This window comes from Saccopteryx leptura, chromosome 11 (genome assembly GCF_036850995.1).
Source record: "Saccopteryx leptura isolate mSacLep1 chromosome 11, mSacLep1_pri_phased_curated, whole genome shotgun sequence".
Taxonomy (NCBI): domain Eukaryota; kingdom Metazoa; phylum Chordata; class Mammalia; order Chiroptera; family Emballonuridae; genus Saccopteryx; species Saccopteryx leptura.
The window spans coordinates 6,052,953-6,079,273 of NC_089513.1; the positions used below are offsets into that span (position 1 = coordinate 6,052,953).

A 26,321-nucleotide genomic window follows, 5' to 3' on the forward strand; every position below is an offset into this window, starting at 1 on the left:
GCTGACCCGTCAGGTTTCAGAGGAACCTGGCGTTGATAATCGGAGCAGAGGAAAGAGGAAAACAGAGGATGGGGCATAACAGGAAGTAAGCACAAGTGGACGAGAAAGATGTGTGTGTGTGACTGCCATCCAATGGTTAGGTGGGTACAGAGACTCTGAGTCATGGATCCATATATAGGGTGGTAGGTCCAATTAAGTGATAACTTGTTGAAAGTCTGGATCTCATAGAAGGGCAATGAAAGTCACTGTCAACTCCTGACCAAAGATGACAAAATAGTATTCAAGGAAGTGAAAGTCAAATAGTTGAGTATAGAATAAAAAAGAGACGTCCAAGGCAGAGGAAATGAGCTGAGAGTCAGGTGGAACAGTTAGTGCAGGAATGACTGAGCTCTCATGCGAGGCTGCTGCCTGCACATCCTGGGTCTTGGGGCCACAAACAAGAGCTCACTCCAGGTAGACAAAATGTCACATGGCACCTCCTCAGGCAGACAAAGCGGGAAAAGGTGCCCCATCCTCTGGGCTGATACAGACCGACCTGGCGAGCAGGATTGCTGAGGCCCCCTCCCCAGCTCGGGTGCCCATGGGAGAGCAGTTGTTCTGATTCTGTGACCTTGACAGACACCCACTCTCTCCTATTTTCTCCTTCTCTTCACCACATTTACCTCCATTTCCGTCAGATCTCACTGTCTTCAAGAAGTTTCCACGCAAGCCCACACAGCTTCCTGGCCGTTGCGCCATCAGGCATCTTGAACTTCTCAAACACTTCTAACTTAGAAGTGTATACCTCCAGGCACCGAATACCTGCATCATTTGCGGTGGTCCAGACTCTTATATTAGAAATTGTTTGAGATTAGGTATTGTGGCATCTCTGCTTGGAACTGCCAAAGTATCTTTCAGAGTATGTGTTCATACATGTGCTTGGCTGATTCTTTGTGTGTTAGTACTTGTTTGTATTCTAGTAGGCACTGTGTCCATTTTTGTTTTTAAGTTGTCCAGCTAGATTATTTCTAGATTTTCTTCATCAGTATTTAACACTTGAAGTTTAGTGATTACTGATCAAAGAAACCTAAACTCTTAGAAGATGAATTGTATTGTTTGAAGAGAAATTTTCATGAGCTCTGTTTACATTTATGTATTTCCAAAAAAGTCTACTTCCTTTATTTAACTTTATTTTTCTTGTTGTGAATATTTTATGTAAATGGTGCATACTTGCTAATCACCTGGCCCAGAGGGTGGGGTGTGGAGATGAAGACCACAGAAGTATGCACTTGGAAATCATGGGGCACCACAGCCAAGAAAACCTTCCCATACACAGCTCCTGTGAGGCTTAGGGTTCGTTAATCCAGAACCTCTGTCTCACTCCTAGGAATTTATAACACATGTGCACATTGTAGGCATGGGGGTTGTCTGAGCCGTACGCAGGGGGTGCTGGGTATGCCCATAGCTATGGCAGAGTGTGGTGACCCTCGGCCTTTCCTTATCTTCACCTACACAGAAAACAGTGTGCGTGGTGGTTAATTTATATACTGGGCCCATGGGCCCAGCATCCCAGAACACAGGTGTCACTGCAGGCTAAAATAACCTCTAATGAAACCGATCAACTACAACTCTCAGGCCAATTTAGTTGCATTTTAAAAATTCTGGACAGCAACAGAGTATCCAAGATGAAACATACCAAGATGTCTAGTCAAGATGTCTCCAACATCACAGGGGAGCTGATTACTCAATCATGGCCTGTTATGTCGTTGGATCTTGACAGTTGCCTCTGCCCGAATCTGTTCTGTTAGGAGATGTTGCATTAAAAAAAAAATGCAGCCTGTCAGTTTGTTGGGTAAGCCTCACATACTGATTTGTTCATCTTTCCCAAGACGCCAAATCTGCAGTCATTTTTTTATATTGAATTGAATATTAAGAAGTTATGATCAAAGAGAAGGAAAGGTTGAAAAGAGGCCACATTACATTGATTGGATGATGCTACTGCCTAACAACATTGCTGGGTGTCTGTTGGTATCTCAGCTACACAAAGCAAATTCTAATTGACCATCATGATAAACATTGGAAATTGTTGGTCTTAGAAAGCAGCTAATCCTAGGAAATGTTTCTTTTTTTCTTTTAAGTGGCTCTTATTCCTCAATGTGAATGTCAAGCAGTTTTCATGAGGTTTCTCTCCCTAGGAACTCACAGTGCAGGTCGACATTCTGATTCAGAAAAAATGTGCTGACTTTCTCTCCACTGAAAACCCACAGCCACGCTTATTGGAGAGACCTGCCTAATGACCCAACTGCAAAATAGCCATTTATACTCCTGGTCGTGGGTGGGAATTTTCATTTTAAAGTGTCTTGAGGCCGTTCATGCCTGGTGGTTGTCTTGGAGAACCTTATTAGGAACTGAACATAGATGACTGTGTGAAATTTCTCCCCAAAGGCAACTGGGAACTAACTTACAATTTTAACAAATTACTTCTTCACACAAGATTAATGGCATTTTATACTCAATGGCGATTCTAATTTTAAGTGTTACAGTTCAATTAGTCGACTACTTCCAGCTTCAACCGAAGCATTTCAGCCCAGTGCTGACCAAACTCTTGCCAAATACTCAACAGTAAACCAACTCGGTTTGCAGAGGGCTGTGTTTTTCAAAGGACAAGAAACAAATAGTAAAAATAGTCCCATCATTTTTACAGATATATGTCTGGGCCCTCATTTGTATCTAAAAGTAATTTATATGGAAATGATTCAGGGACTCTTAAAAGGCATTTATTTAACTGAGAAATATTTTTGGATAGCTTTTCTAAAATAAATGTTTTGCAGTACTCCTTGGCCACTCCAAAATTTTATTTCCAGAATTAATCTAACGTATTTCACTTTTGCTAGAACTCAGACTCACTGTGATGTCTATAACTTTTTGAATGGAAGAGGGGCATTTTGTTTGATGGACCCCGGGAGGAAACTTCCTTGCCCGGCTACGAGGTTGACGCTCTCCGGTGGTGGATTGGGGTTAGGGACTGAGAAATGGCTCGAGCGAAGGGGAAGGTGACCAGTGAGTGGAATGAGAATCCTTATCCTTGCGGTGTTGGCTGGGTAAATACAGAACAGATGCTGAGATAAGAAGGTCGCACAAATGGTGGGGTATTGTCAGCCCTCAAATCAAAGCTCAAGGACACGACGGATGTGCAAGGAACCCCGCAGTCAGGGCCACAAGGAGACAGACTTGCAAAGGGAGACAGACCTCCAAGGTGTGATGACTGTCCTGAAGTTCGTGTACCCTGGGTCTTTTGGCTTCCCTAGAGCACTAGGATGAATTCTTCACTCTTTTCAGTTGTGTGCACGTGCCTGTGTGAATTCACATAGCTGTTGCATTTGCTGGGAAGAGCAGGGAGCAATGTATTCCATCTGCCATATGGTAAACACTGGATAAAATACATGTGATTGTGTGGGCAATTTTACAATCACAGCAAATGCGTCTATGTGCCAAACCCCAAAGAGTTGAATCAAAACAGGTTGTTGGGCTTTCATGTTGCCTACTGTCTCCTCTCCCTGATCCAGTGAGCACTGGAAGCTAGTCATGCAATTCCATTTTTTAATTACAGGCTGTTTTTAAAAAGGAGAGGCCAAATGAGTAATTAAACTCTAGAGCATAAAGCTGCAGATTTTTACACTTTTTATTTTTAAAAACATTTTTTATGTATTGATTCTGAGAGAGAGAGAGAGAGAGAGAGAGAGACCAATTTGTTCTGCTTATTCATGCACTCATTGGTTGATTCTTGTGGGTGTTCTGACCCGGGATCAAACCCACAACTTCTCAGTGTTGGGACAACACTTTAACCAACTGAGCTACCCAGCCAAGGCCAAACCTGCAGATTTTGAAATGTTGGAAGAGCCTTGTTTCTTAGAGTCAGGCACTGGCTTTCACAAGTGTTGTGGAGACTTTCTTAGTCAACATTATTTTAGTACAGTGATTTAAAATTGGATAGAACATTGGGAGATAAACGTTCAGCTCAAAGCTTGCTGTCTGTTTCACATTCTGAAAAGATCTGTATGACGTTTATAACATGTTTATGTATGGCCTCTATACATAGCATACAGTTTGAATCTCAAAGTTTTCTAGGAACCCCAGGGAAAATCACCAGCAGCACTTGTAAGACAGAAGTGTCACGGGGCCTCATCTTGGCTCCTATCTGAAAAACTCACCTGGAACGATCCTCTGTGTGTCCTTCACTCTAAGAAACTTCCTGGTAACTACTCATTTAGCACAACTCTATTATTATTATTCTCTACCTTGTACAGAGGAGAGAAGTGATGCGTGGAGGTGCCAGTAATGGGGGCTTGGCTGCCCAGCCTGCAGGGGGCGTGGCTGGCTCCCAGGGGCCGGCAGCGAGGCTGCAGAGGGCCCTCGCTCTCAGTCAGGACCCTGTTCTGCTGCCCCGGGAGAAGGGATGCGCCCTGACGCTGACCACAGCTGCCTCCAGGAGAAGCCAGCTCCTGCAGCGGCTGTAGCTGGGGCCCTTCCTTCTGGGCGGTTTATCGGTTCAACAGACTCCAAATGGGGACCCGCAGAGAGAGCAAGTGTGGGCCAAGGAGTGGGGGTTCGGTCTCCAGCTCTGCGTGCTGAAGCCGGTACGGGTCCCACAGGTGCTGCTTGGGGTTCTCCACTGACCCGTCCCTTCTTCTGGGCTGTCTGGGCGTCCTGGGGTCACGTCAGGGAGGGCTTCCACGCAGTTGTGTGAGGAATCAGCAAAGTCGGGGAGCAGATGTTCGGGTCTGGAGGGGAGTGCAGTCACTGATGACATCTATACCAGGCGTGGACAAGAGGACCTATCGCAGTGGCCCCTGAACACGGGGGAATCAAGGTTCTTGCTGGAGAGTGCGGGTCACCGCTCAGCACTCACACATCTCCTTGGCTTCGTAGTGCCTTGACGCTCCCCAGATCCCCACCAGACCGCTCACTGGCCTCCCCCTCAGGGGGAGCCCTCTGCCTCTTGGGGAATCCCGCCCCCTCGTGGGGAAGCCCTCCGCCCAAAGGGGAAACCCTCTGCCTGCAGGGAAGCCCTCCCCCCACCTGAGCCCCTTCCCAGGAATCTGCTCCAGGACCCCAAGCTCACCACCCATCCGTCTCCTTCCACGAGGGTCCACTCCCTTCAGGTCACAGGGAGGAGCGCTGACCACAGGCGCAGGGCTGGAGTTATTACCCGTCCAAACCCCAGCTCCTCTCTTGCCGGGACAGTGAGCACTTGGCCTCCAAAATCTCCCAAGGGAAAAAGAAAAACCCAAAAGTTTATTTTCTATATTAAACTATTCAGACTGGCTATATTCTCTTATATTTATGGACCTTTACAGCTAAATACATAAACTATTTAAATGGTGTGGTATGCCACTGTGTTTGATTGCATGGGAAAACGTTTATCTCGATCTCAGCAGAGCGTTTGGGAAAATGTCCCGTTCTGTCCTTGAGGATAAGTGGGACAGAGACAGTGTAATGGAGAGTCGCACTTGGTCAGACAACGGTGATGATGACACTGTGCCGGGGAATTATAATTAGAAACCAGACCGCCTCCCTACCCAGAAAATAGCTCCGCGAAGGTAGAAAAGAAAGAAAAACAATTTTACTGTTGAGTAAGCATTAAACCAGAATTGTGACACGCCTCGCTGGCATCTTGCTCAGAGGCTGCAGGGACGGACAGCGCCTCACCTTTCACAGACTGAGCCTGGCAGGTGCAGCGCGTCCCACGTGCGCGGTGCGCGGTGCTTGTGGTGAACGGTGACTCGTCCTCAGGGGGACACACAGCGTTCACCCTGAAATGAGCGTCTCGTGTCTTGACTCTGGGAGGAGTTCTTGCACCTCGGAGCAGGGCCCCTGGCGGAGTAGTTAGGCTCCTGTCCTCCCACGGAACTGGGCGACGGGGCGCTCTCTTCCTTCATCCCCACACCCCCAAAGGACGGCTTTGATTTGTTACAGCAAAAGGAAACAGTGCCAAAGCAGGGAGGGAGAAGGTATGTGGGTCAGAATCCGAAGGACTGACAGCATCCCAGGAGGAAGGCTGGGGCTGCCCGTCAACCTCATTGTTTATACGGACAGTTCAGACCCGATAAAACACCTCAACAGTGAGGGAATGGTGGGAATGCACCAAAAACCCAAGTTCTCACCCACTGGTCAAGGGCCAGCCTTGCACAAGGACCTCTCCGAGGCCAGCGGTCTCTGGCCCACCATGCGTACTCTTCTGCACACTGATTCCCCCAGGGTGTGAGCGGGTGCAGTCCCAACATGCTGACCTCTGGTGCATACATACCGTCTCCTTTAAGTAACATGTTTATGAAAATTGAGGGACGTGCTCAAGAAATATAACAAGACCAAAATAATTAGGTAAAAAGGTGAAGCATCTGATATGATGGAATCAAGCCTTGAAAACTTCCTGGGCAAGTGTACCACATCAAAGAATGTCACCGCCCCTCTGCCTCGAATGCTGGTGTGGGCACCCTTGCTTTCACCAGTCACTGTGGAGCACCGTGGCCCATAGTAGGGCATCATGCACATAATGATACCAGAAAACATAGCTGTACTGAGGAGATAAACCTTCCAGCCAGTTTAAGACCATGTTTCCCAACTGATGAAAAATTTTAAAGTGCTGAAGTCATTTACCATCAAGACAGGCAAGCACACTGTAGCAAAAAATGCATACACTGGGTTGGAAACTCGCTTCCTTTAACTGGCTTTCTACAGAAAAATTATTTAGATTCTCTTGTGTCATCTGTATCTCAGTTAAAATCTGATAAGACTTTTATTTTCCGGACAAGTGGTGGCTGTTCACTCAGAAGAAAGATGAGAGGTTGTGATGTCACGGTCCTTTAATTTTCTGAAAATAATTTATTTCCTAAGACTTTCCTCGCAATAAAACAAGGAAAGGTTTCTGAAATACAAAGAGTGTGAAAGAGGATACAGTTGGTTTGCACAAAGAGAGCTGACCTTTGGGACGATGTTACCATCCCAGGACCCACTTGCCGCAGCGGTCAGGCAGACAGGCTCCGCAGCTCCCGGCTCTCCGGCGGTCCCCTGGAGTGACACTGACTTCATACGTGTTGACCCACACGACCTCTGCTTCTCCCCGGGAAGGTGAGCACGCATTTGGGAGCAAGCATCCTCTGTCGCGCGTGACTTGTTTCACACGACGTTTCGACATGCAAAGGATAGAAGTGAGCTACTTATTTACCCCTCATTTTGAATGCATAGATACAAAATATATGTAGACTCTTAATAATTTATATATATCAGGTGGTGTGTAAATGTATAAAGCACCTCTGTTTTCCCGAAGCCGCATTGCTGCCCTTGGGTTGGTTTAATCACTGTTTTGCAGTTGCCAAAAAAAGAGAATGGTTTGGGAGATGAAGGATATTTTTTTAAATTGAATTTATTCGGGTGAAACTAGTTACCATAATCATACAGGTTTCAGGTGCCCAATTCTGCAACCCATCTCTGTACATGGTATTGTGTGTTCACCCCCCCAAGTCAACTCCTTGTCCATTGCCACTCATACCCCCCACCTCCCACCCCCGCCCAGCAATCACCACACTGTTGTCTGTGTCCATGAGTTTTTCTTTGTTTTTTCTTCTGTCTTTTTTGCTCTATCCCTCCCTTGTCCGTGGCCATTAACAACTCCCCTCCACCTCCCCTATGCTGAGATCTCCAGGAGAAAAAAAGTTAGAAGCCAGCACTGGGCCCCAGGACGCCTGTCCTCAATCTCCGTTCCATCCAGCCAGTGTCTAATGTGGCACAGAGGCGGGCTGTTTGCACTCTATGTTTAGTAAGTCAAAAATCGCAAGCGCGGCTGTCGGCTCACACATCCCGACCTTGTGGGAAGTCACCAGCTACCTATTCCATCTGCACATAGAATGACACCTAGCCTTCCTGCTTCTTCTTTTTTTTAATGGGGTAAGGAAGTGAGACTAACGAATGGATCCCTAGCGTGACCCACGCAGGGCTGGCTAGGGGCCGCGGCTCAGTGAGTGAGTTTTTTCTAGCAGGTTTTTCAGCTCTGTGAGACCCCTCCCTGACCTGCCCCGCCCCACACTCTGGCACAGGGCAAACAATGACAGTAGTGCCCACTGCTGCCCGTCCGGCTCTCAGGGAAGGAGCTGGCAGTGTTTCCATCACGAGCCTCCCTAAGGGTTTGCCACTCAGCCGTAAATACTTGTCATTGGCAGACACGTAGCCTGGAGGACTGTGGGCCTGGAGTAAATTATTCCACCGTGCATCTCGCTGCCAATCTGTTTTAACTATTTATCCTCTGATGGACTGGAGAACAGTGGCTTTATGGTTCAGGACACTTTTGTCCTCCTATGAATCAGCACAGCGTTGGGATGAGAGTGGAGGGGGGGGCAAACTAGTGGCCCCTGCAAATAGACAGTAATTCTTCTGTCTTTAAGAGAGGGGCTGGGGGCTGTATTACTCAGCCAACGCTCTCAGCGACCTGAGGAAAAACTGAATTCTAGGGCTGTCAATCCTCTCCCGAAATCATCCAATCCTGTTGGTTTTGCTGTTTTACTTTTGTGTTTTTAGCCACAGGCACCCCACGAGGTGAGTGGTGGCGCCGTGAGATTCTGAGTCTGGTGCTCAAGTGAACGCAGAGCAGGGGCCCAGAGAGGGGAGCAGGGCAGGGCAGGCTAGAGGCTGGGACGGATGCTCGAGTCTCCGCGGTGCGGTCACTCCTGCCTGACCCCCACGCTGTCACCCTTATGTCTTATGGGAACGTGCTTGGCCCGTGCGTACTTTTTAACCACCCAGGACTTTCCAAAAAACAAGAGAAGCTTCTTGTATCAAGTCCTAGGATAGAATAAGGAAATATCTTTTTGGTCTGGGCCCCTTGTTCCTTTCAGGTAGTGCCCAAAGTTGTGCCATTTCCTGAGGGGTGCAGGTGGTAGGAGCCTCTTTTGCTATGATATTTGGTCTTAGTCCCCAGTTCCCGACACAGGAGCTTCTAGGACTCTTGGTCTTCGGACTGCGGTGGCTTTTAGTGTGTTACAGGGCTGGTTGTCTGTGGGAGGAGCAACCCTCTGGCGAGAGGTCTGGGACTTCCTGCCCAGCCCCTGAGGGGAGATGGGCAGGGACTGAACCAGTCACCAGTGGCACAGGAGTCAGTCAGTTGTGCTGATGTCACGGAACTTGCATAAACCCCCTCAATTATGGGGGTCACAGCAGGTACTCGGGGGTGGCGCATACACAGAGGGCATGGGAGCTTTGTGTACCCCCCATGTTAACTTGCCTTTTTATGCGTCTTTTCTGTTTGGCTGTTCCTGAGTGCACAGTACCTTTTACAATAAACCTGTAACAGTAAGTCAAGTGTTTCCTAGAGCTCTGTGAGCTGCTGTAGCAAATTGCAAAGCCTGAGGACGGTGTCACGGGGACCTCTCATTCATATAAAGCTGGTCAGAGGTTGGGAAGGGGGGACTGGACTTGTGATTGAAGTCTGAATGAGGCAGCAGTCTGGGGAACGAAGCCCTGAACCTGTGGGGTCTGTAATGACAGGTTCATTACACTATTGTTCCCAGCAAGGGGAAGTGAAAGGAATATAGTCTAAGTTTAGAAGTTTACTTTTTATGTGTATTTGGTTTCTTGGGAGAGATTTAACCACTCTGGGGCTGATATCCAGAAGCCAGCACAAAACGAAAGTCCCTTGTTGCTAGAGCATGTTGCTAGGGAACCGAGACAGTGGTTGGCCAGCAGGCTAGGCTGCTCCAGGGTTGTGATGCCAGGGACCTCTGTACTGTTTAGCACCAATGCTGACTAGAGTCACCTTGGCCACTAGATGCAGAAGGAAAAGGGGTCTCAAGATTGTCAGAGAGCCGTTAGGTCAACAAAGTGTCACCTTGCTCAGACCTAAACTGTTGACTCATCCTCACAGACTCTGAGTATCTGGAGTCTAAATGTCCCCTTTCCGTAACTGTTATTGCTATTAATCCCTATAGTTATTGATAAGTACCCAGCAGGGCCCCTTCAGCAACTGAGTTGCTGGGTGCTTGTCAACGACAGATGAGATGATGACACCCGGACACGACTGATTTAATTCTTACAACAAAACCGCTCTACTTTTAAAAACAACTTCAGTTTTGGTTTTTGTCACAAGCCAGCAGAAGAACGAAATGAACAGAAATGGACTCATAGGCACAGAGAGCAGACCGGTGGCGGCCAGAGGGAGCAGCGTCGGGGGCTGGGTGCAGAGTGAAGGGACTGGGAAGCCAGACCAGCAGCTGAAACACCGCGAGGGGATGTCGGCACAGCACAGGGAATAGAGCCCACCCTATCGCGGTAACTCTGTATGCAGCCAGGTGGGCGCTCGAAACATCCGGGGAACACTTTGTCAAGTGTACAATCGTCTAACCCAGTGGTCCCCAACCCCCGGGCCGCTGGCCAGTACCGGTCCGTGAGCCATTTGGTACCGGTTCACAGAGAAAGAATAAATAACTACATTATGTCCTTTTTTTTATATTTAAGTCTGAACGATGTTTTATTTTTAAAAAATGACCAGATTCCCTCTGTTACATCCATCTAAGACTCACTCTTGATGCTTGTCTCGGTCACGTGATACATTTATTCATCCCACCCTAAAGGTCGGTCCGTGAAAATATTTTCTGACATTAAACTGGTCCATGGTCCAAAAAAGGTTGGGGACCACTGATCTAACGAGTATACTGTACACCTCAAACCAATACACAATATAACTGAAATAAAGTAAGTATATAAATACATGAATAAATAGGAAAAAAAGTTACATCTCAGCCCTAATAACAATAACAGAAAACTTCACTCAAGTCATGATCACGCGGACTCGATGTCACGTGTAACCGATACACAGTGGTGTGCCTGGAAATGCTCTGTGTTCAGAGATTCATGAGGAAGCAGATCTGACCGCAATAGGTCAGACATGCCGAGAGCGGCGAACAAAGGCTCAGGTCGCAGAATGCACTGAAAACCCAGACTCAGAATCGATATGACTCCTCAGTGTGGAGCACGAGGCCATGCTTTTTAGTGGTTTCTGCTTCTTAATATGTTTAATTTAGAGCTTAACAGGGAAAGAACAAAAGCCATTTTCATTCTTAAGAGTTCTGTGACACTTCTACAAAGACTCTCTCTCCATCCTGCACTTTAAATACAACCATGAAATTTTAGCAGATCATTCTGTTTTAAGCATGTGGACCTTTACATTTTTGTGCTATTTTTTTTTTCTGATCAATAAAAGCAATACATCATTCGGAAAACACTCAAATAGCCTTTTTAATTCTATGCCCTGAAGATCATCACTTTAAAATTCTGTCATGTGAACTCTGGTTTTGCAATTTCACTTGACTTGCTCTCTATAGTCAGCGGTTTTTCATTCCGTTGGAATGCTTTACACGCATCCTTCTCACGTCTGTGGACGTTCTTTTCAAAGCGTGGGCCTGCCCCCAGGATCATGGGCATCCAGTGAGTGCTGCAAATTCTGGGACCCACTCCGCCCACTGGGTCTGAAACCGAGGGTGGGGTCGGCCATCTGTGGTTAAACAAGCCCCCGGTGATTTGGTGCAAATGAAGTGTGAGAACCCAACTGCATAGTCTCGCCTGTTAGTCTCCTGTGGGGGACATAAGGATTTCCTTTTTGCTGTTATACATGTTGTACAGTTCTACAGTTCGCTAAAGTATTTCATTAGCATCAAGTAATTCATCAAATATGCAAGCACCTCGTGAAAGAGTGTGACATAGGGACTCATTTCTTTTTTTGTTGCAGATTGTGGGGAAAACAGCTGTGTGAGGCTTGCACACTGATATCCGGCTGCAAGCACTTTGCACGATTAGTGCGTGAGCACGTGGCAGAAAGCCACAAGTGTGTCTATGAGAAGCTACGGGTGTTTTCCCTTGGAGGTGATGCTCCCAGATCGCTCTCCTGCTGCCGCTGTGAGATGCAGTTCCCCGATTCCCTCAGCTGTCACCGTGGGAACTGCAAGGGATCAGGACAGCGGGGTTCCTGATCCCTTGCTGTCCACCCCGAAAAGTGGTTTTCCTTTGTGTATTCGCTGGCCCATCTCTGCGAGCCTCCCATAAACGGGAATGGCTCCAGGCTTTCTGCTCCGCAGTTCCTCTACCCTCTGCCTGAATCCAGTGTGGACCTGCCTGGCCTCGGCACCGGCACCACACAGGTTGTAGCACTTTTGGCTCCCCAAATAGAGCTTGAGAAGGGCTGTCTCACTACAGACTTCCTTTTAGACAATATTATCCTTGAAGAACTTTTTGCTAAAAAGTTGACTCTCTCCTATTGTCTTATGTCCCTTTCTCTCACTAGCGAGGATCTGTTAAAGCTACCAACCAATTTTTGGTTTGTCATTTCATCTCGTTTATAGTAATTTGATCTACAGTTATTTTTTATTTTGACTGGATCTATCCTGTATATTTATTTATCCTTATAAATTGAAAAGTCATTTCTCATCCCAGAAATGTATTTATATTTTCCTCTAATACTTACAGAAAGTATTAGATCTCTAGTTCACTCTAATTTTTTTAAACTATAATAAAGGTCTAAATAATATTTTTAAGAAAGTAGTTAGACAGTTTTCCCGGAACATTGTCAGTGTATTTATTGTTCTCACTATGATTGTCTATTTGATTTAACCTTGGCATCTATTATATTCAAATCATTTCAGGATAGCAAATCTGTTTCTTTTATGGTCCTGGGTTACACTCTTTATATTCTTATTCTAAGGTGTCAAACCCAATCCAAAGGATCAAGGAACTAATAAAAAGTCTGTGAGGAGTTGGACATATTTAAGAGACTCTGAAAGAAAAGTTATCTTTTTCCCTCATCGCTTTTCTATTTTTTCTTGGGTTTGTTATTTGTTTTAAAGTTTTCCTCTAGGATGATTGATGTACCCTTTCCTCCTTTTTCTACCCTCCTTTTGGCTGGCTTTAATTGAATTCCTAAGTTCTATTATAATTTTTTTTCTCCTAGGTAAAACCGATAAAACCGATAACCGATATGTCTTCTTCGTGGCTGGAGGGGCAGTTTTATTGTTGCTGTTTGTAATCCTAATTGCCATCATCATTCTTTATAACAGGTGAGCACTGTGCCTCTTTCTGAATCTTTTTCTGTGACAGAGACAGAGAGAGGGACAGATAAGGACAGACAGACAGGAACAGAGAGAGATGAGAAGCATCAGTTGTTCATTGCAGCACCTTAGTTGTTCATTGATTGCTTTCTCATACGTGCCTTGACCGTGGGCCTTCAGCAGAGCCAGTGGCCCTTTGTTCAAGCCAGTAACCTTGGGCTCAAGCTGGTGAGCCTTGCTCAAACCAGATAAGCCCTTGCTCAAGCTGGTGACCTCAGATTTTCGAACCTGGGTCCTCCGCATCCCAGTCCAATGTTCTATCCACTGTGCGACTGCCTGGCCAGGCTCCTTCTGAATCTTGTGGACCCTGGACGAGTCTGAGGTTAGACAGTCTCTGTCACTAATAACCCAGTTGTTGTTCAAGCCATCTTATACTCATGCCTTTTTTTTCTTTTTGTGTGCTGTTGTTACACAAAAGAGAGGAAGGAGTTGCAGTATTGGAGGAGAAAGGCAGAGAAGTTCAATTTATTATTAGCAGCCACTGCCTGGCGGCCCCGTTTTAGCAAAGATTTCATATTCTGGGCAGCCAACTGCACAATGCCTGTGCTCCGTCTCCTACGTCATCTACCTTCTTTCTCCTTTAGGAAAAAAGGCTGTTAGGTGAGGAGTGGGGTGTATGTGCATGTGTGTGTGTGTGTGTGAGAGAGAGAGAGAGAGAGAAAGAGAGAGAGGGAGAGAGAGAGAGATTCTGAGAAGGGGAAGAAGAGGGTTGAGCAGTGATGACACCTACATTTGTCCATTCATCAGATACTTATTGTGACTGGAGAACAAGATGTGAGGAGCACACGTTCTAATAAGAAAGGAACATAATTTAGATGGCCGTGTATTCTCTGAAACAAGCAATCTGCTTCCCTTATTAAGCACCATCCAGGAAGAAAGGGACTGGAAGGGGCGTTCCTGGAGCAGGTGGCTATTGGCCTCTTCGCTTCCTGCCTGTTACAGTCTGTGTCACACTTGGGAGTGTCCAGGGCTGTCTCGGTGGACTCTTTCTTTCCTTGCTAGCTCTCCAGGGTCATTGACTCACTTGTCTAAGTGTTTGTTGCGATCTTAGCTGTGATCGTATGGGGTTGGAATTCCTCCTTATACTGTGTGGCAACCAAAGTGTTATCTTCCGAAGAGAGGAAGAGACCAAACATTTGATGTCCACATTCTGCATGTCTAGCATATCCCAAACGCTTTCTGTGTGTTTAGTGGGCGGATGAATCCACCATCCCCACTCTTTTCTCCCCTGGAATATTACCACGGACCCATACACACACACATGGGCATGGCTTTACTGATGGGATTTCCAGTGATTTCTCCGTGTCCCCAGCCTCTACCTCTTCGGAGGCTCTGTCACCACTGACTGGTTTTAGTCATACTCTGCAGTCTGTTTTCCTGCTCACAGTGGTCACTTCCCTTTCTAATGGACCTGACTTTTCTTGGTTCCTTTTCTAAAAGCTAAGACTGGCCATGTCATTGTCCTGTTTGACACCTTGTCTCACCTTTCCACTAATGCCAGAACAAGGGACAAACTCATTCACCAGTCGGTCTGACCCCAGCTGAATTTTCATTCATAATTTTCTCCTTTTCTCACTCCCCCTGATTTTGACACATTTTGTTAAAACTGACACTTGATTCACTTCCCATTGTTACGTGGCCGAAATGCTCTTTCCCCCAGCTTGGGCCCTAATCCTGTGGATCATTCAGGGTATGGGACACACACGCCCCTGTTGGAGGTCTGTCCTGCCTCCCCTTGCCTGCAAAGAGACAAGATGTCACCACCCCGCACTCCACAGACCTCGTCTGCTACACCTTGCAGCTGCCTTCTAATCTAACCCCTTTTGTGGTTGCCTGTCCTTCAGTTTGTAATGGAAGGGGTTATGACTTCCTCATTTTTTTAGTCTGATTGTATTTAGTGCTCATCTTTCCAAACAATGGATGGTCAGTAAGCATTTGTCTTAATGAAACGGAAACACGAAATTGTCGTTTTTCCTTCCTCTCCATCACCTGGCTGCCCTCATGTCATTTTCTTGTCAGAAATTAGCCAGTGGAGGGAAGGGGCCCAGTATGGTAGTGACACCGAGGATTCGATTCCCGGCCAGGGCGCACAGGAGAAGCACCTATCTGCTTCTCCACCCTTCCCCCTCTCCTTCCTCTCTGTTTCTCTCTTCCCCTCCCGCAGCCAAGGCTCCATTGGAGCGAAGTTGGCCCGGGCGCTGAGGATGGCTCCATGGCCTCTGCCTCAGGCGTTAGAATGGCTCTAGTTGCAGCGGAGCAATGCCCCAGATGGGCAGAGCATCACCCCCTGGTGGGCATGCCAGGTGGATCCCAGTCGGGCGCATGCGGGAGTCAGTCTGTTTGCCTCTCTGCTTCTAACTTCAGAAAAATACACACACAAAAAAAAAAAATGCACCCAGGGGAGAGGTGGCCGCAGGAACACAGGAGGAGCCGGTGACATGGCTCAGAGGAGTGACAGGAAGGTCTGGAGGGCCACAGATGCGGAACACAAAGGCTTCCGTTCCGAGAAAATGCATCGCTTTTGCATAAACAGATAAAGTGAACTGCAGAGTATGTTGCCACACATGGCTCAATGTGAGAAAAAGGAGATTAGTGGACTGGAATGACTAATCAGGAATGCGTAACTGTGGCCAAACGCAAAGGAACAATGACTTGTTCTTTCTACGTTGTCACTATATCTGTGAGCGTCGCTACGGAGAATGGACAGGTTTGGAAAAATGACACTGGGGCTAAGCAATGGCCTTCTGAACTCTGTCCTAGCGACTGTTGACAATGCTCCTGTCGCTTCAGACACACACTGAGTTGAATAGAAGCCAAGATAATCACCTTGTGCCTGAAGGGACCAAGCTCTTCCCCCACGCCCACACCTGGGGGTCGGGGGCGCAGTGTGGGGGGGTCCCTCTGCACGTGGTCTGTGTGGTGACCACTTAGAGTGGGGACACCAATTAGCGGTTGGAACCTAGGGGAATGCAGAGCCCTGGTCAGTGTGACAGTCTGGACAGTAGTGAGCAAAGTGAGAGACTCTTATTTTTACCTTTGTTGTCAACATCTATGCTCACAACAAACAGGGTGTCTCATTCCCCCCCCCAATTTAGCACTAAAATCCCCTTGCCCTCGGTAAACTTTTTAGAATCCACAAACCAAAATGGCGGGTCAAATAGCAATGTATAAGGTCTACCGGAAAGTTCTGTTCATTTTTGGAATAAAACAAAATACAAATTTTTCTTACCGTCAATAAACTTTGTTAAATAATATGATTGCCATTATTATTAATGATTTCTTGCCAGCGTGAGGGCAATTTGTATATCCCATTTTTGAAAAATGTTATATCTTTTGATGCGAAAAATTGAACCAGTGCTTGTTTGATATCTCCTTCGTTTTTGAATTTTTTGCCCTTCAAAAAATTTTCTAAGGACAAAAACAAGTGATAGTCGGAGGGTGCTAAGTCTGGGGAATATGGTGGATGCGACAGACATGCTTCTGTAGCATTTCTTCCTTGTTGAAATTCGTAAAAATTACAGTGGCGTAAATGAACTTTATCAGTAGCCATGGGTACACTATGGCTTCACACATAAGACTAACGTGAATCAACTTTGTTTTAGTTAATTTGCTACGTCAGTATGTATACATTAAGTGATAAAAATAGAGAGTCACACATGCGCCAAATAAACATGTGCTTACGTGTCGAAACTTGTTGTGATAGAAACGAACAGAACTTTCCGGTAGACTTTATATTTGCTGTCTCTGTTGGATAGACGAGAGGCCTGAACTTTAGAGATGTGAATAAGGAGTAAATTGCAGAGCACAAGATCAACACAGATCATCTGCCTCTAAGCTTCATGCTCTCTTTTCTTCATCACGTTGTATACTCTAGGTTTATGTAAAAAAAATATGTGTATATATATATATGTATACACACACACACACACACACACACACACACACACACACACACACACATCTTTGGACCTATTTGGAAAACTTAATTCTATGTTATGACATAACAAATCTTCTAACCCGTGATTTAACAAAAATAATAATATTAAAGGTCATAGATCTGTGTCTGTTTCCTCATTTGTAAAACAGCAGATAATAATACCTATATCATAGATTTATTTTGAACAGTAAATAATTTCTATAAAACACCTAGGAACATGGTTTGTGCTTAGTAAGCTTACACATAAAATAAGTAAATATTAGTTGTTTCAATAATATGTAAATAAGTAAATGAAAGCACATAGAATGATTATGTTGAGATCATAGAGGATTTCATAGCAACCAAAAGGTACCGTGAGGGTCATCCACCATCCAAATGGCCTTTCCTTGGAGAGAAACTCTCTTGCCTGGTTTTCAAAATTTCCGTGAAGGAACTATAAGCTCATCTTAATAAACAACTACATTTTTGCATCTGACCAATCTCCTTGGTTGTTCAATAAGAATCTTTTCTTTAGGGAGATGAAAAGAGAAATCCCCCTCTCCCCATGAAACTATTCCTCACTCTTAGATGTAGCTCTCTGATCTATTGTATCCAATTACCGTAGCTTTATTTTTTTCTTCTCTTGTATTTTCTTTTCCATGATTTCTCCTGAAGTTAGGTTTTTGTTCATTTAACTGAAACCTAGAGAGTTTATTGAATAGCATGGTAGATTGCCCCTTTGTCTGCCACAGCGTGGCCCCGGAGCAGGAGCACCTGGTATCAAGCAGGAGGGTTGTGGGCCCCAATGCGATACCAATGCTGACAACCACATGATTTACGAACAGTTACTCTTCTTCTCTCTGCCTCAGTACCCCAATCTGCTAAACAGAGAGGTCTTCTTTTTAAAATGAAAATTAAATAAAATAACCCATACAGGTGGCTTGCTAAAACATCCAGAAGATTTTATCAAGATAGATTATATTGTCATTGTCATCCAAGAAGTTATTCTGTTGGCATTTAAAAGGAAGTTTTAATCGAGGGAAATCTCCAAGTCTGAAATTATTTGGAGAAGGCTGCATGCCCTTCATGTAAATAACCCATGATGACCAATTCTTCAGCAAACTCACTGAGATGAATGACTAACGCACACTGGCTTGATAGCCACTGAGCTGCCTCTACCATCTGTGAGCACATTGCAAAAGGGAGAGAAAGTGAACAAATTTAGGCCTATGGAATTTTGGGTAAGTATGTCTCATGTGGGTAACTTCTTCAATGTAGTTAGCAAGGGCATGTGAGTTGGGGTCCAGGTAAGGTATATAGAGGATCTGAAATAGCATTAATTTGGAGTGTAATTCTTAGTACCTCTATTGAATATGTATTTCTAGAAGGAGGAGACCGAAAAGAGTCCACTTTAAGAAGCCTGAGGACACACAGAATAAGGTATGCTTTCTTAGAGTTGTCATACCCCTCCACTGTGTATAATAAATGTTTGGTAAACTCAGTGCATTTGGCAATTACCAATCTTTTTTATTCTTTCAACAGTCGAGCTGTGCAATTTGATGAAATGGTTATTTTCTGAACGATTCTCCAGTTATCAATGCCTTTTGAAACCACTCATTTTCCATTAAATATAAATAATAGAGCAGTTACACCAGCATAAAAATAATCAACACAGCATGTGACCCAAATCTGTATTTGTTTTCTAGGGAGGCCATGATAAAAGTTCCCATAAAATGGGTAATTTAAAACAACAGAGATCTATTCTCTCATGGTTCTAGAGGATTGAAGTCCAAAATCCAGGTCTCCGCAGAATCAGTTCCTTCTTGGGATGTGGATTTGTTCCATGCTGCTCTCTGAGCTTCTGCCAGCATCTAGCGACGCTGGCATTCCTTGGCTTGTAGCCCCGCCACTCTCCTGTCTCTGCCTCTGTCTTCATGTGGCCTCCTGCTGTGTGTGTGTGTGTGTGTGTGTATGTGTGTACAACAACCCTACTCCCACATAAGGTCACATCATGAAGGTCTGGGAAGGACATATATTTGGGGGACACTATCTGACCCAATACAGGACCTAATAAAACTTTTTATACCATAAGGTTATTATGAGGGTTAAATAAAATTAAAGTATATAAAAGACCCAAACATGCCAAGCATGTAAGAAGCAAGGACACAATACATGATATTCACTATCACTATTACCTTTGATTCATTTATTAATTAACGGATGCTCAGACTGTAAAGCTGAAGAGCTTTCAGAGGGGCTGCAGGTGCCTGATGAACTGTGACCTTCTCCTCCGCATCCTGCCTTGATCCTGCCTCCACTTATTCGCTGGAAAAAGCAGAAAATTTCATTTACATTTGCAGATAAGAGGAGTGCTCACCTTCATACTCACTGTCTCCACAACAGGTCAAATATTCTCTTTCGCATATATTATTCTGTTTAGGAGATTTTACAATAAAACACTTCCCCAAGTCTTATCTACAATTACATCAATTTCTCTTCAACCTAATTATTTATCATTAAATTCTCCCTGGCCAAAACTCCAACTACTATAACATTCTTGACAATTCGGTATGTGTGCTTCAGACATCATTATCAATGATCAGTTTATCTTTAATTTTCTATGATTAAGTAATTACTCTTTTGCAAAATTAAACTTTGTTTTCCGACTCAAATGCCTGGTTTCTTTTTTGGCGCCAACTGTGAGGACTCAAGAAGCCCCACCCTGTTTTGCCTGCTCTCCCTGTACCAACTGAAGTGGTCAGCTCTGTCTTCTATGATGTTTGGATTCATTTTGTCCACAGCTGTGTCCACACGGGCCAGCCCAAAGCTGAATTTGTTGCTGTGAGTTTCATAGGAGGAAAGGAGCTTTGCAACTTCCTACATTAGGTAGTGAACTTTTTCAGGCGTTTATAGAATAATGTTAGTTTGAATGATGATTAGAAAGTTAGATTTTGGCCCTGGCCGGTTGGCTCAGCGGTAGAGTGTCGGCCTGGTGTGCAGGAGTCCTGGGTTTGACTCCCAGCCAGGGCACACAGGAGAAGCGCCCATCTGCTTCTCCATCCTCCCCCTTTCCTTCCTCTCTGTTTCTCTCTTCCCCTCCCGCAGCAGAGGCTCCATTGGAGCAAAGATGGCCCGGGCGTTGGGGATGGCTCTGTGGCCTCTGCCTCAGGCTCTAGAGTGGCTCTGGATGCAACAGAGCGACGCCCCAGAGGGGCAGAACATCGCCCCCTGGTGGGCATGCCGGGTGGATCCCGGTCGGGCGCATGCGGGAGTCTGACTGCCTCCCCGTTTCCAGCTTCGGAAAAATGAAAAAAAAAAAAAAAGTTAGATTTTAAGTTGATATTAAGATAAAGAACTTAGACTTCTTTTCTTTTGGATAGGCTCTGTAAGTAACAACAACACTTGAACTTTCCTTTTGCTTTCTCCTTTCAAATATCAACAGCACTCTAATGATAACATAACATTACTGTATTTCCCCATGTATAAGACATACCCTTTTTCAAAAATTTTGGGGTTTAAATACTGGGTGTGTCTTATACAGTGGTTGTAGATTTTTTACTTGCATTTCCTGCTTTTTCACGCTTGTTTTTGAGCTCATTGTTGAAGACAGTGATTCGTCATCAGATGTGTCTGATGAAGACAAGCTAATGGATGGGAGTGTTGACAGTAATGAGGAGTTGTATGAATTTTATAATGAATAAAACTTGAGTTCAATAACTTTATGTAATACATTTTTTCCCCAAATTTTAGTCCCCCAAATTAAGGTGCATCTTATACATGGGGAAATATGGTACTTTGAAAGTGAATATCAGTTTATGTTAGTTTCTTTTTCTTTTTTTGAAATTAAATTCCATGGGGTCATATCGACCAGAGTATATAGGTTTCAGGTGAGCATCTCTATGTTGGTATCTCTTTTATTGTGTTCAGTTGCTTGTTTTTAAACACAGGCATTATGTGCTTAAGCGTATTGTCTCTGATGACATTTATTTAACAGAAATTAGTGGGTGTTCACTATGGCAAAATACCAAACTAGGCTTTCCATATACAGAATAATGAGAATAATTGGTCTCATCAAAATAGCCTGACATTGGCCTTGGCCAGTTGGCTCAGTGGTAGAGCATTGGCCCAGCATGTGGATGTCCTGGGTTTGATTCCTGGTCAGGGCACACAGGAGAAGTGGCAATCTGCTTCTCCACCCCTCTGCCTCCCCATTCTCTCTCTCCCTCTCCTGCAACCATGGCTTGATTGATTTGCGCACACTGGCCCTGGGTGCTGAAGATGGCTCTGCACCTCTAGCACTAAAAATAACTCAGTTGTGAGCATGGCCCCAGATGGGTAGAGCATGGGCCCTAGATGGGGTTGCCGGTCAGGGCATGTGTGGGAATCTATCTCTCTATCTCCCCTACTCTCACTTGGAAAAGAAGAAAAAAAAAAATAGCCTGACATTGGGAAAGGGAGTTGTGCCTCTGAGCAGGTAGTCCACAAACCCAGCGTAGCAGATGGAGATGCAGACGAGGCTTCTACTGTGTCTCCTTTGGAGTCCTGCAAGTCAAGGGTATGGTTTTTCACAGGAGTTCAGTGTGATCAAGAAGGATGCTTTAGCCCTGGCCGGATGGCTCAGCGGTAGAGCGTCGGCCTGGCATGTGGGGGACCCAGGTTTGATTCCCAGCCAGGGCACATAGGAGAAGCGCCCATTTGCTTCTCCACCCCCCCTCCTTCCTCTCTGTCTCTCTCTTCCCCTCCCACAACCAAGGCTCCATTGGAGCAAAGATGGCTGGGCGCTGGGGATGGCTCCTTGGCCTCTGCCCCAGGCGCTAGAGTGGCTCTGGTCACGGCAGAGCAATGCCCCGGAGGGGCAGAGCATCGCCCCCTGGTGGGCAGAGCATCGCCCCTGGTGGGCGTGCTGGGTGGATCCCGGTCGGGCGCATGCGGGAGTCTGTCTGACTGTCTCTCCGTTTCCAGCTTCAGAAAAATACAAAAAAAAAAAAACAAAAAAAAAAAAAAAGAAGGATGCTTTATGCAATTAATGGTAATAGAAACTTGACCGACATTGTTGAATTGAGGAGATACTTGTTTTGGGTGTCTTCTTTAGCTGCTGAAAGGTGGTGAATTATTGACACCCTCTGTGCCTGCCTTTCTAGGCATCCAACAACTACCGGAGTCCTCACTCTGTCAATCAAGTGTCAGAAGACTCAGGGGAGGACGTTTACGTCAACTACCCAGCCTTCTCTCGCAGACCGAAGACCAGAGCCTGAGCAAACCAACGGTGACTGTCACGCACACGGGTCTGCGCACTTTCTCCCGACTACTCAGTGTCCACCCTGGGTACCAGCTGACTGAATGTATTTTATTTTACTTTTTCCAACCCAAACATCACACTATTTAATTCCCCAATGAAACATTGGAAAAAGGACTATCAGGGTCACATTTACGTATAAAATCTCCACCTAGTAAGTAGCAGAAGCCTATGTACTAGTTCCTAAAACAGTTTATATAAGATATATACATACTTTTGGATACATTAACAAAACAACATTACAAAATATTAAAGGCAATTCTGCCCAGGGGTCTCATCCCCTTACTTGAAGGGGCAGACTCTTGACGGCCTGGAAGACATTGCAAATCTCCTCTGATTTCATCTGCCCTAGGGCTGTGTCCAGGGGCACAGAGGTCCCCCTCAGTCCTGCCCTCCCCCTTCCCCACTGCTGTGCACAGTGACGGCTGGCGGCCATAGAAGTGGAGCTGTCGGGCCAGCCTGCTCCTGTCCACCCTGGGTTTCTGACCCCTGCTACCCAGAGAACATTCTTAACAGAACTGTCTCAGCAAACCTGACTCTAATTAGCTTATATACATAAGGCAACGTACTGACTCACCTAACAGAGAAATTCAGAGAAGTCAAACTTCTGACCTGGGCAGACTTGACTGACCAGGGCTTAATTGTCATGTCTAAAATGAAGTTCAGGCATAAACTATTATGGGCACAACAAAATCTGCAGTTTGGCGGTTCCCTTCCACGGTGTTGGAGCCACTCAATGGTGGCAGCCCCAGTCTTGTTCAAGCCTTCCCCTTGTGTTTCCAAGATGGCGGCCAACAACCCTGGGCAACTCATCATCCTTGTTTCCCTATGGTAGGGATTTTAGTTACATAATAGAGCAAACGAATTTGGTTATTTGCTCTCATTAAATGACTACATATTATCATGGCCAGAAAGGATGCAATGGCTTCAGTCATTAACTGTTCACCTCTGGAGCAAGGAGTGAAGCCAAAACACAGTACCATGAAATTCAGAAAGTTCTTAAGAGAAGGAAGAGGAGACCAGGCCCTGGCTGGCCAGCAGCTAGTGTGGCCTGCAGTCGCATTCCAAGACAGCTCTTGTTGACCATCTAAAAAGAGCACACGCAAGGGGGTCTCGGCGAGCACTCCTCCTGCCCACTTTAGAGTCGGCTGTGTCAGCACAGTTCAGAAGAGTCTTTGACAATAGAATAAATAAATCCATGGTAAAGAGGAAGATACATGTGATAGGAAAATCTCTTCCCGTTTTGTTCTCAAATAAACTTATCTCTGAGTCTGCATAGAATTCTGGCCACACTCCTTGGCCTAACCTTATGAGCAAGTGTAGTGGATGGCCCAGTAATACTTAATGTTTTTTAACACTGAATTTTTTCTACTTTTTTAGAATTATGCTTAATATATACATTTTCTCCAAAGGGGCAGGTACCTAGACATTATTAGGTTTTTAAAGAATAATCGTGTGAAATCTGAATATGAGAGAAAGAGTGACTGTTGGAAGTGGTGGTATAGGGTGGTGACATAGAAAAATAAGAGGGGAGAGCATGGGAAGGTATCAGGAAGAAGGGAAAAGGATCAGAAGATGGGAAGATAATGGAGAGAGACTTGTCCTGCTTTGCAGTCTGACCAAAGACGCACTACTGACATCACTATAGAGCCAATAGGCACCATGCCTGCCAGTGTCCAAATTCTAGATGGAGGAATCAATGAAAAATAAGAAACTAAATAATGCTTGTGGTCACCTCGAAACCATAGTGATCGTTACCACATATAATGATCACTCATTTCTCAAATATTTATGTAGTCTCTTTAATATTATACCCAATGTTCTAGAGATTTGAAATTCTACCTTATATAATGTACATAATATATATATATATATGTGTGTGTGTGTGTGTGTGTGTGTGTGTGTGTGTGTGTGTGTGTATAACCTCCCCCACAATCTGTTGTACTGAACTTGCTATTCTGATTGTTACTAATGAAAGAGATAGAAACAGAGGCACAGAATAAAAGGTCAGAATTGAATTAAATTATGTTTTAAATGTTTTTTTGCAAGGTGCTACTTGGGAAGCAAGCTGCTCCCTAAGATTCTTTTTTTTTTCATTATATAATTTATACTGATAAGTAATACATTAAATTAAAATCTGTTTCCTTTAGCTGCCACTTGTTTAATATTTACATTAAAGTAACCGATTAAAGGGAACTGCTGTTCGAAGACAAGTTAGGTAAGTTTGTTTAAATGTCATTATAGAACACATAGTTTTGTCAGGGAAAGGCTGCATGTAATTAACCTCCTGTGACTAGGTGTTGATGACATTATCATCAAAGTGACCTTGAAACATCATTTAAAGGTCTGTGTAGATGCTGGGGAAATAGAACAGAAATTTCTTTACCTTATAATCATGCATGGGTGGGAGGCAGGTAGATGAGGCTATCAGTGTGAGTTAATAACTATTCAAATTCAGAGAATGTAATTCAGTTTATTACTAAAATACATATGCATTTAACATATATTAACTTACAAGATAAAGTAAAATGAGATTATTTTTAGCTGGTTTAGTTCTGTTGGTTTATCTAGCACTGTATTAAAGAAAAAACTACAGCTGCATTGCAGTAATATTCCAAGTTGGGGGAGTCCACCGTGTAATTACGAATCACTGTAATCAACCGATGTCTCCTTGGTTTGTGCTGTATTCTTGTGCTGCTTGAATGAAATTTCAGCAAGATTGAAGGTACTGCAGAATTAAGGTGCTTACAAAGTTCAGGTGGGGATGCTAAATTGTGAACACAAAGTTTTGCTTCTTTCCACAACAGTGATAAGTAAATATCTTGGAAAAATATAAAATGACATAAATATGTAACACCATTATTTTATCATCATTAGTTTGGCCAGTTTTAGAATGGAGTGTCTAGAAAGTGCTGACCTTCACATTCATGCTTGCACACAAATTAGTCTATTTTTTTCATTGCTTTGTTTATTGGAATTGCTCTAAGCATATCTCTCAGCTTTCCATACGTTTATCTGAACAATAAAAAGTTTTTAAAAGACCTTGTCTATTGCTAGTGATAGTCACAGGCAGAACTGTGACTTCTGGAATCACTGCCGTGCTTTCTAAGGAAATTTCATACATCTTCATGGTTGATTTACATATTTTATATGTCCAGGTTTAAAGCATGAACTACGTTGTAAAGGTGTAAGAAAAGATCTAAATTGGGGTCATGGGTGACAAATTTTTGGAATCATCCCATTCATGGCCTGTTGTCCCTGTTTGAGCAATGTTATATAGTGACCCTGTTTTAGAACATTTTTTCTAGATTCATATGTAACTTCAGGCTTTCGGGTTTGGCATGCAAACATTTGCCTAGTAGACGTGCTGTATTGTGCTGTTTGAATGGGTAAAATGCAGGACTCTACACTTATTACGTTCATTAGCCCTAGGCAAGCATGTCTACAGAATAATGTTAACATGAAGAGTCAAATGCAGAAAGAACTCATGCCACGTGCACGTCATCACCTACCTTCGTGCCGCATCCGGTGCACTTTTTAAGGGCTCACAGTTCAGAGTCAAAGTGCCGCACAGGGTTTTCTGCCAAAAATCATCCCTTCCCTTCCTGTTTTCCCTCTGTTGAGACAACAAGTTTCACTTCCTCTCTCTGATTATTTTATTTCTCTCTCTGCTTTTCTGAATACTGTGCGCGTATATCACTACCAGATTTTTTTTTTCAATTTTAGACTTTCTTTATTTATTGATGTCTTATTCCTAAAACAAAACAAAACCAAAAAACAAACAAAAAACAAAAATCCTCACCTTTCTCATGTGCCTATCCTTCCAAAATATTTGTATTAAACATGATTATTTCAATATTTGGTGTTTATTATGTTATGACTTTGTCAACACTCTCAGTGGAATCACATGCTAAAAACAATTGCTTTTCTTCCTACATAACTTTTTTTTCCCCACCCAGAGCAAATAGTGTGTCTTTTTTGGTTT

The 26,321-nt window shown here is 44.5% G+C and overlaps 1 protein-coding gene across 4 annotated transcripts in view; it reads left to right on the forward strand.

Moving 5' to 3' along the window:
• Nucleotides 1-24,221, forward strand: part of CD226 (CD226 molecule) — a 67,999-nt gene extending 43,778 nt beyond the window's left edge. For 3 of the 4 annotated variants that reach the window (XM_066353300.1, XM_066353301.1, XM_066353299.1), the window contains exons 5-7: nucleotides 12,968-13,073; nucleotides 18,426-18,480; nucleotides 22,182-24,221. In XM_066353300.1, the coding sequence (XP_066209397.1) occupies nucleotides 12,968-13,073; nucleotides 18,426-18,480; nucleotides 22,182-22,295 (275 nt within the window). In that variant the 3' untranslated portion in view covers nucleotides 22,296-24,221. The remainder of the gene's footprint in view (nucleotides 1-12,967; nucleotides 13,074-18,425; nucleotides 18,481-22,181) is intronic. The other variant, XM_066353302.1, reaches the window with a different exon arrangement.
• Nucleotides 24,222-26,321: the final 2,100 nt, after the last annotated feature.